Raw genomic sequence first — 10,263 nt, 5'->3', positions numbered from 1 at the left:
TGGCCCGGTTACAAACTAACTCTGGTGCGGTTCGTTTGTGGTGAGAACGTGTTCCGACCTGGATCTGAACCAACTGCAGTCACATGACACATTGTTTGGGTTAAACATGAGCATGTTACAGTCCTGGAGGATTATTAATGTGCACCTCCTCCTGTACTGCCTTAATATGCACATTCAGCACATCCAATGCACCGTAACATTGTTTCCCAGTTGGAGCTGCGCCTCGTTTTCAAACTGTATGGTTTGACTAAAATGAACAATGTCCACGATGACCAGCGCTAAAATCAACCTGCGTAGTTGTCCCTCCATTGTGACATTAGAAAGTGTCGCATTTATCTTGCAAGTGTACTCTTCTTCAACGTTTTGTTTACTTCCTGGATTTTTCCCATATGGAAGCTCTGACCAATCAAGAGCAGCTGTCTTGATTGGTCAGGCATTTGGTCTGGTCCGCTTGTAAATGCTGCTGTGAGAACATGAACCATCTCTAGGCAATTTTACAAGTTTGTACCTAAATAAATCCCTGATTCTGACCAAAGCAAGTGAACTCTAGGTCTAGTATGTTAGCATGCTAACGTTAGCTACTTAGCAAAAAATACAAACTATAGCTGAGACTGATGGGAATATAATTACTTTTGTAGGTATTTAGTCATAATCAGAAGTACTGGACAAACAAAACCTTTGACCTGCAAGATGGAAAGTTAAGGGATCATTTAAAGTTTTATAATTAATTCCAACATGAAAGCTTGTACCAAATGTCTTAGCGATCCATCCAATTGTTATTTCGAGACATCTCACTTATACCACAGATGTCAACCTCATGGTGGTGCGAAAGTGAAACCAAGAGGATCACCAGTGTTGATAGGTTTCATCTTTTATGCAAAATGAATATTTGCACCACATGTCATGGTCATAATCTATCTGATAGTTGTCAAGACGTGTCATTAAAATCCCAAAATGTCAACCTCATAGTGGTTTAAGACGAGGAATTGGCAGTGTGCATCCTCAGGGGACCATAAATGCCTGTGAGAAGCCAGTCCAGTCCTTAGCTGGTGAGATGCTTCAGTCAAGTGGTGAACCCACCAAGTACAAGAAGAGTGATGAGTCCCATACCTGCACCAGAGAGAGAGGCAATCCCTTTGCTTTGAACCTGTATCACAAGGGATTACCGTTCAGGTTTGCACAACACAGCAGACAGGAAGCTGTTAAAGATGAGGACCAACACTGCATCCTGACCCCTGACCCTTACATCCTGACCTCTCCTGCAATCTGACATGAGCCCTTGTCTACATGAAAGCTGTCCTGTTGACTCACCGGGGCTAATTTAGAGTTCCGGCGCCCCTGACCACTGTGAGGACAGACAGTCAGCATGCTGGCCTCTGGACCTGCGGAGGAAACTTGGAAGACTTGTTTTGACCCAGTACCCTTAACTCTTGTTTACACTGGCCTCCTTCAGGCCTTAGATTTTTTTTTTTAATCTATGTACAGAGAGACTGATGCTAAAACTCTAACATAAGCCTGATGGTGTGTTCTCCAACATTGCTCAAATATGACATCAAAGTCAGGCAGCAGTTTGCCCCATTTACCGCTTTTGTCCAAACAGCATTTACAGTGTTGTTGCAGCCCGTCGCCGAGGGCTTCGCATGTCTGCTGATGAAGTCCTTTAACAAGTCTAACAAAGGCCAACCTCACACTGTGCCACCTGCCACCAGCTAAAGAGATTTCGGTCATTACTTGCTCCTTTTTAAATATCATCAAACATCGGCCCTTTCATCATTCCGAGTGCGTGACCTTCAAGTTCACAGCTCCTCTAAGCGTGACTGACGGAACCTGTGTGGGTCAAAGCTGGACTAATTTTATACCTCTGCTTTTGACAAGACCTAAAAATAGAGAGCTTCGCTGACCTCCAGTCCAGTCGGGTCTCGGCGGCTCGTTTGAGGTTCCCCCCCACAAACACACACACACATACACACACCCCTTTTGACGTCACCTCGACCGAACTGCTTCTTTATTTTTAGACGCTTCCAAAATTAATTGAATGGTCTTGTTTCGTCGAGTTTGTGCGGTGTTATGTAAGGGGATTACTCTGTTGTTATTGCCTATGCCCTGACCATGTAGGCCACCATGCAGAGGAGGGGGGTGGAGACAGAGAGTAGAGGGGACTCGGGGTGGAAGAGGAGGGTAATGTAGTTAAGGTAGTAGTACAGGGCTCCAGAAATAACCCAGCTGCGGGCCTAATTGTACATCTCTCTTGCTCCCTTTTCCCTCTTCAGCTGCATGCCAAGGTCTTTGACCTTATCATCCACCTCACTGGTTCCGGAAGAATCCTTTCCGCCCCCCGTGGCTACCAAAGCCCCAGCCGATACACAGAGCACAGCAGCAGACCATCTCCAGCCTCAGACTAACAGCCAAGCGCCACAACCAGTTAGGAGTGATCCCAGCAGAGCGCCCAAGTGGCTCAAACTGCCAGGTATGTTCTAATCATCCCCGGCGTGGGCCCCGTGGCTCCTTAACAAAGCTTAGCCTTAGGACCCCAGGCACCTCAGAGAGGCCCGGGGCCTCCAGGAAACCCGCATGTCACAGCAGTATATACAGTCAACAGAGATGCTGTGTCTGTATTTGCATTCTCTCCACACACGCAAGCTTTTTGTAAAATGCATGCGCACCAAACACCGTGACCACGTTTTGTTTGTGTTGTTTTTTTGGGTTTTTTTTAACAGGGCTGTAAATGTTTGTAACTTTTCATGTGTGCGTGAGTTGCGTGTGGAGCATCTAAGAGGAATGCACTCGCTCTGTGTCCCCTGCAGCATTCCTCCATGGTTAGACAGCTCCATGCCCATGAGGGGGCCAAAAGGGCCTCTTGTCTCCTCGGTACTAATGCATCACAGCCCCAGATCAAGCACAACATGCATGCAAGCACATACGTGCACACAAACATCCGAGAGCAGATGCATGCCATCACATATTTATAAAATGACTGCTCACAAACAATGTGTAATTGAAATGTTGGGGGTGAAAATGGCACCAATGGCAGATGACACCTGTGGCTTCTTTGTGGATTAACATTTCCTGTCGTCGACCTGTCTTTGCAAGAATTATAAATTAACTTGCATGCCAGAAGATCTTATTCGTCTTTTCCAGACTTCAGTCAAATGTTTCAACCACATTCAAGAAAAAGTACAAGGTCTGTCAGATAAAAAGACTTGCAGAATTACTAATGAGAATGATGTATATGGCACAGTAAATGTTTTTTGTTTACATTCATGGTGAATGTTTCATGTGCCTTATAAGCCAATAAACTTTGACGTAGCTCATACACTTCACATTTTGCATGCTTGCATGTCGTTACAGCCATCTAAGAAAATCCAACAGTCAGGGAAATGGGTGTATTATGATCACTTGTCATAGACGGGACCCTAGTTTGGGCCCCAAGAAGAAAGGAGCAAGATGACAGAAAGTTGGAGAGATGGAAGAAACTGTGTCACTCTAACAGAAAAAAATCAACCACAGACTAGTGAGTCGGGAATTAAGGAAATCTGACATAATCCTAACAGACCCTCACAGGGTCTCTCAAGCCTGATGCAGACGACTCCACCCCAGACAAGCATCACCGTAAACCACAATTACTGTTACGACACAGCCTTATCAGGCTCGGACACAGACCTGCAATCTGTATTTGTATAAAAAATAGTAAACCGAAGTGGACAGCCTTTAGTTTTATTATTAAAAAAAAAAAAAATCCTGGCAGTTACTGGTGCTGCTTTAATATCTGTATTGATATTGATGGCTACAATCAGGCAGATATCTTCGAGTGATGAGGCCCTTGTCCCATGTGCTGCGCTGTCCAAAGAGCAGCCAGAAGGCTGGAGACAGATCAGTCTGTTTCTCCTGGGAACAGCTTCTCACTCCAGAGCTTCTCCAAAGTGTCTGGACTGGCTGTCGACACTCCCTGCCTTTAATGTATGATCAAGAAAAGCTTTAACTCATTACTCTCTTCAACGCCCCTCCCCATTCTTGTCCTAACTGCTTTCGTATGTTTAATAATACTGCCTTCAGATGTAATTTGTTCCACTAAGATGCATAAGGAGAAACGTTGTACAGTAGTGCACCACTTCAGCAGGACAGAGACTTTTCAGCAACTCATATGGTGGAAAAAAGAAGAGATGAGAGATCCAAGACAATTATTTTTATTTCATTTGAGATGATTGACAGCTGGGGATTCATTTCATCTTTTACAAACGACCAGAAATGCTACATACCAAAAAACACCTTTTTATCTTACTGTTGAAATTAGTGCGGATGTATTCCACTTTTTCATAAAGATTATTTGGCACCATATCTGGTATTTAAATTCATTTTAAATGAGTGAGCAGGTTGTCAAAGCGGTGGAGCTGCATTTTTCTGTGCTCCTAAAAACTAGAGGGCAGGACTTGCTGCTGTGAATGACTCTAATTCATAGGTGTGGATATATATTTTTTGAAAATGTTCATTTGTCTCCCCCTATAAACACATGAAAGTAGCAGAGGGCTTTTATCTTGATAAAATTAAAGACAATTACACCATATATTGATGCAGAAAATGCACGAATTAGAGCATAACAATTCACCAGAATGTAAGAAATTAAGTGTTTGATGCTCAAAATTTTCTGGTGGATGTCCTCTTTCTGTCTTTATTAACCCAACAAATTATTTAACCTCCTTTCTTTCTGCATGCTAAATTTCACTGAACCGCACACACCTTCCACTGAAGGCCTGCTGTGGATGTTTCTCCTGGGAAACACAAATCCAGTCTGGGCCCTACTAAAAAAGGTGCTGGGTCAAACTCCAGGTGCTGCGTCCTTGAGCACCTATCTGAGCCCGGACTTCAGCCTAAGTTGCTTCCAGCTGCATGTGAGCGGCGTTTGTAAGCGTAGTGAGTCACGGGAGAGCCACACAAATAAATAGTGTGAGGTGTTGTACAGCTATGCTGACTCATAGTAAAGACATGTTGGTCAAATACACCACTGGTGGAAAACCATCAGAGGCACTTTGGGTTAGAAAACCCCACATTACGCTCTCCCTTGTAGGCCCAGCTTCCCCCTCTGCTGTGGTGAAAGGAGAGAAAGCACCTCTACTACTCGCCTCTTTTGTTTATTTACCTTCAGAATTGCACCCTGCTCTTCTTGGACCATGTTCCAATGTGTTTTGTTATGTTTCCTTTCAAACAGAATATCTATGCGTGTGGTCTCTGGCCATGTTTGGCTAACACATGCACGCATTCGTGCACGCACACTCCCATTCAACTTTCCCCCTGTGCCAGAGGTCCCCTTTGCCCTTCCCCCCACCTCTAACTAAACATCGCAGGACAGCAAAAGGGAACTTCAAAGTGGCCGGAGGGGGTACTCCTTTTTTCCTGGCACTTGTCATCATCTAAGGGACTGGCTGCTCCCCTTATTACTCTAATTGCTTCCAACTGCTCCAGGAGGCTTTGATGAAGGGCACTATGGAGCATGCTGGAAGCACCTGTTGTTGCAGAGGAGCACAGGTGGGCCTTATTGGTGGTGGCATGGAGGCGTGCGGACAGCGCCGCCGCTTTCTACTGAAAATCACACTCAAACACATACAGAAAGACGCTCTTAATGTAATCTCTCTATTTGAGTGGTTGTGAAATTACAGATATACAGAAAAAATAAGCAGAATTGAAGTTGGAGGATTCAAGCAGGAACACACAGGCAACACTCTGGCTCCATCTTGTGGCTTTGCCATGCTAGAAGTCCAGCAGCTGCATTGGAAAAGAGATGAAAAACTGTGAGATTATTATTGGAAATAAATCTTTTGAAACAGACTTATCCTATGTCGAATTTGCTTTTATGTCCGACCATCATTTTCTATAACAAACTACGAGCAGCTTGAGCAGGTCTGTGGGATTTCGGGAATTTATTTCAATCAAACAGCACAATCTGAGGCATCTAGGCTGAGTATGCATCACAGAAATGATTCAGAATTCAGGAGCCAAACAAGAAAAATAACATGCCCTGCTGGTCTAAACAACAAATACATATTACACGGGACACTGGAGCAGCCTTTGCATTGCATTATTAAAATCTCTGGCTTTTAAATAACTTATAAATCTACAGTTTTTTAAGATACACACCAGCTGAGGGAGGATCTTTTCAAAGTGCTCTATGTCTACTTGATCGCAATCTTCAGCCTCAGCTTGTTTCTGTGATCTCACAGCCGCCTCTGGGAACAAGATAACACATTATATTAACCGTTTTATCATTAGGCAATCTGTATACAAGTGTTCCCAGCAGAACTCCTTACCTTGGACAAATACTTTAAGCATCTCTGCCATGAGTAGCACAGCATCGCCACTTACTGTAACAGAGAGCGGGATTTAGTGAGCTGTGGAATCACATATAAAACAGTTTTGGAGTTGTCAAAGATAGACAGAAGGGACCCCAAAGAGTTGCACTTGAGATAGTTCTGAATATTTTTCGGGTCTTCTCTTGTTTGCCTAGTTGCTAACTAAGCAGCAGCTGTAGCATTGCTAGGTGCGTTAGCCTCACCCTCTGCACTTTCAAGTGGACGGTGTCAGAGTCTGTTAAAAAGTTATGAAACAATCCATTGTGCCACACAAGAATGCCTGTACACTTGACATAGTAATACAGCTAACTGGCTAAGATGCAAAAATAATTACAGGTGCCGCACAGCGATGTAGCGTTAGCTAGCTCACATGATCGCATAATGATTCCTGGGTAACAGTCAGCCTATCAAAAATGTTGTGTACTGTTAACTAATAGGTTTTATGAATAGACTAATTATCTTGGCTAATAATTTGTTAGATTCACGTTAATGTGGATTTTCAGACACATTTTACTTACTAAAACTTTCATTAGTTAATTAGATTATTTAGAGGTCATTTGGTGGCCCCCCTATAGTAACTCTGAGGACCCTCTAGGGGTCACGGACCCCCTGTTGAAGACCCAGGGAATAGAATATATCTTTATTGTCTACCATGGATGGAGATTTGTCTTCAGCGCAACAAACACAAAAGACACTGTTACAATTAAGATGACCGTACCAGGCAGGAAGGTGAAAAGTTAAAACACTCTCAACCATAATTTTGTACACTAATTCTATAATCAGCTGACTAACACTGAGGCCACTGCGTTTCCTAAGACGATAAGGTTGCTGTGAGCATCTCTTAAAAATATACTCAGTATTTCCAGAGAAGCTCACATGGGAGTCCAAAACCATACCAAGGTATTTATTTCCACAACTTCAACACGTTGTCCATCCAGTGAAACTGGCTCTGTCTTCAGATCTTGTTTTGTGCAAATAATCAATGCTTTAGTCTTGGCCATATTACATTCTAACTCGCTGATGCAACACCATGTTTAAAGGGCTTTAGTGTGGGCCTGTGTCTGCTCTCTATAAAAGACCAACTAAAGCCATGTCGTCAACATATTTAAACAATCTAACATATTTCTCATTGATCATAAATTCATTAGAAAACTGAGAGAATAGCACAGGAGAAAGACCTCATCCTTGTGCGCAGCCTGTGCTCACAGTGAGCACATCTGACATGCTCCCCCTGACACAGACTCTCTGTGTCTCTGACTGAGAGAACACTGCATTAAAGTTCAGACCAATTGGCCCCCCAAAATTCCACAAATGAAACCCTGGCATATCTTTTTGAATATGTTTATCCAACTCACGTCTGGTTTTGTCCTCCTTGAAGAAACTTGACAAGAGTTTGCTCACTGTTTCCTGTAAATGAGAAGAACAGAGACCCTTGTAACACAGTGTATGTGACAGTAGTAGAGTAGATGATCTATGTTTACCAATGACACAAACTAAACACACTTAATGTTATACATTTAGTGAATGGTGCACAGTTTTTTTGTGTAGATATGAACACAACACAGATGTAAAAATACTAATCTAGGCCCACATGTGGTTTTCCAAATAAAATGTCACCTTTTTTCCACTTCAAATATCACTGCTTTTGTCTTGTAGCTTGCTAATGTTACGCTGCTTCCTCATACCAAAGTGCTTTTGGGAAAACGGCAACTTAACGGGCGAAAGTGTCGAACTCTGGTTTTATCGCGAAATAGTAACTGCAGAGCACTTTTTCTAAAACAATACAAACCGCTCTTCCATTTGGCATACATATATTGTTCATTCACCGCATTATATCTCAGCGATGTATAAAGTTTAATCGTCTGACAGACTAACAAGGATCAATTGATGCGCTCTGTAAACAGGGTCGGCGTTAATGTTTAATGGAAGAAAATAAATGAAATTCAGCGACAAAGACGAAGCAATAATTCCCGTTTGTTATTTATCCACAAGGAAAACCGACTAAGTATAAAAGACATAAACAAAGTAGCGATATTCTTCTACCTTTTTGAATCCAATTTCTGTCTCCTTCTCCGCCATGTTTGTGACGCTGTGAGAGAAACTTGGCGCGCTCTGCGTAGCGATTGGTCGCTGACCTCTTACGTCATTCGCACCGCCTTCCGCCTTCCGTCTTTATTTTTTCATTTATTTATTTTTTTTATTTTATTTATTTATTTATAATCGAAATATAGGTTGTGTGATAGTTACATCATTTTAAGCAATTATAAACGTTTTCCTATTTATTTTTAGTTTTTTAAAACATCACATTTGTAATACGTGAATACCTCATTTTGTAGTTGACATACACACCATATTTTAATATTTTTCATAAGCCTTGGCCTACATTTTTAAGGTTTGTTAAATGTTATTTCCCCATCTTTAAAAAAAATAGGACACAAGACAAAGACAAGACAAAACTGAAGCTGCCAAAACCATTTATTTATTTACACTTAAGAGCAATAATGTGGCAAGTATGAGTTAAGTGTTTTGCAAAGTGTTACATACTTTTATAAACTACAGATCATATTTCATTCACTAACACTGGCTGCAGTAAGAAAGTGAACATCTCATCTATATACTAACATCCCCATGTCTCTGACAGTCTTTGAATAAACCATAACATAGAATAAAACTTCATTATCCACCCAAAGTCGACAATAGTCACAAGACACAACAAGCATTTGAGAGCATTATTGACATCCTTATGTTTTTAGTCTTTGAGGTTACAGAATATTATAACTACTCCACATTAGTTTAAGTTCACAATCCCCAGATTGATTTACATATAGCTTACATTTATGATTTTAGACGTAGAGAAAAAGTTAGACAGTATTTTTTAATACTTTACTTTATCTAATCACTGAGCATCCTCCAGTATGTAGCCCAACCCGAGTGAACGCCGAGTTCAAGGCCAACTAGCGGCTGCAGCGACCTCCTCATCTGAATCTTCCTCTATCTGAAAGACAGAATTTTAAAATCAGGTACTGCTAATCAACATTTCAACGTTTTACATCCAACATGAGAACAGCTCTAAACCAGCTCTGCTCCAACAGAGGGAGAGAAACAACTCACCTTTGGACTCACAACTTGTGTCACTTCCACAATGCCTCCAATGTAGTGAGGACCAGCCCATTCTGCCCTGTCTACTTCATCTTTAGTAGCAAACCTCACATAGGCCACTGCCTTATCTTCCCCCGAGATGGGGCTCCTCTTAACCTGGCATCCAGTGCAACAGATAAATTAATTTGTAAAAATAAGTGACAAAATATCCTAGATCTTCATAACTTATTAAAAAAATAAAGCATTCAGTATTTACCTTACACGATGTGACGGTGCCCCATTTTCTAAAGTAAGCTCGCACATAACTTTCATTCACATAGGGGTTCAGATCTCTTACAACCAACCCATGGTCCTGTTGCATGATAGAAAATCATGAGCTTCATGGTATTTTGTAGCTTTGATCAAAAAGATACAATTAAATGATGTTCCTTTAAATGTTTACCAGGTCATAGTTTTCAGCAAAATCAGCTAAATATTTCTGTGGGAGACTGATGTACGCCCTTCGTTTAGATGTCATCACTTCCATGTTATCTGAGTCTGTAGGGAAGATGAGTTGATATAGTTATTAACGCTGTGCAGTAGGGACAAATCTGTTTTTCTTTGCAAATGAAATAAAGAAAGCTCCGACTTACCAGAGTCCATCGATGAGAAGTTTAGCAGCTCGCTCCTCCAGGTGGACCAACTCAAAGTGCAGAGTAACCTGCTGTGGAGTGTGTTCTTATAGTGTACATGTAAGTACCATTTTTCTTGTGACATATACTTTGACAAGACTGAGTGGTCAGTTAAAGAGTTACCAAACTTGTCCAGCAGCCAGCTGAAAAAA

At 41.8% G+C, this 10,263-nt stretch overlaps 2 protein-coding genes across 2 annotated transcripts; both read right to left on the bottom strand.

Moving 5' to 3' along the window:
- Positions 1-4,168: 4,168 nt before the first annotated feature.
- On the bottom strand, positions 4,169-8,479 carry cenpx (centromere protein X). The gene is made up of 5 exons (XM_050069861.1): positions 8,385-8,479; positions 7,697-7,748; positions 6,300-6,353; positions 6,130-6,218; positions 4,169-5,757 (listed from the first exon to the last, which is right to left on the bottom strand). Exons 1-5 carry the CDS (start codon positions 8,418-8,420, stop codon positions 5,743-5,745), a joined length of 246 nt encoding a protein of 81 aa, XP_049925818.1. The 5' UTR covers positions 8,421-8,479; the 3' UTR covers positions 4,169-5,742.
- Positions 8,480-8,798: 319 nt separating this feature from the next.
- Positions 8,799-10,206, bottom strand: LOC126405517 (uncharacterized). The gene is made up of 5 exons (XM_050069280.1): positions 10,073-10,206; positions 9,883-9,977; positions 9,697-9,792; positions 9,453-9,596; positions 8,799-9,336 (listed from the first exon to the last, which is right to left on the bottom strand). Exons 1-5 carry the CDS (start codon positions 10,194-10,196, stop codon positions 9,286-9,288), a joined length of 510 nt encoding a protein of 169 aa, XP_049925237.1. The 5' UTR covers positions 10,197-10,206; the 3' UTR covers positions 8,799-9,285.
- Between the last annotated feature and the right edge of the window lie 57 nt (positions 10,207-10,263).

Source organism: Epinephelus moara, chromosome 18 (assembly GCF_006386435.1).
Source record: "Epinephelus moara isolate mb chromosome 18, YSFRI_EMoa_1.0, whole genome shotgun sequence".
Lineage (NCBI taxonomy): Eukaryota > Metazoa > Chordata > Actinopteri > Perciformes > Serranidae > Epinephelus > Epinephelus moara.
The sequence above is the reverse complement of the archived record's forward strand: the minus strand, read 5'-3'. Positions and strand labels throughout refer to the sequence as shown.

What these genes read in the sequence shown, in the direction of transcription:
- cenpx (XM_050069861.1), bottom strand. Translation starts at nt 8,420, where the DNA reads ATGGCGGAGAAGGAGACAGAAATTGGATTCAAAAAG. An exon ending in CAGAAATTGGATTCAAAAAG is followed by an intron (nt 7,749 to 8,384) that starts GTAGAAGAATAT and finishes TCTCATTTACAG; the next exon opens with GAAACAGTGAGCAAACTCTT. An exon ending in GCTTAAAGTATTTGTCCAAG is followed by an intron (nt 6,219 to 6,299) that starts GTAAGGAGTTCT and finishes TCTTGTTCCCAG; the next exon opens with AGGCGGCTGTGAGATCACAG.
- LOC126405517 (XM_050069280.1), bottom strand. Translation starts at nt 10,196, where the DNA reads ATGTCACAAGAAAAATGGTACTTACATGTACACTATAAGAACACACTC. An exon ending in CTTCTCATCGATGGACTCTG is followed by an intron (nt 9,978 to 10,072) that starts GTAAGTCGGAGC and finishes TCTTCCCTACAG; the next exon opens with ACTCAGATAACATGGAAGTG. An exon ending in CACAAGTTGTGAGTCCAAAG is followed by an intron (nt 9,337 to 9,452) that starts GTGAGTTGTTTC and finishes TCTGTCTTTCAG; the next exon opens with ATAGAGGAAGATTCAGATGA.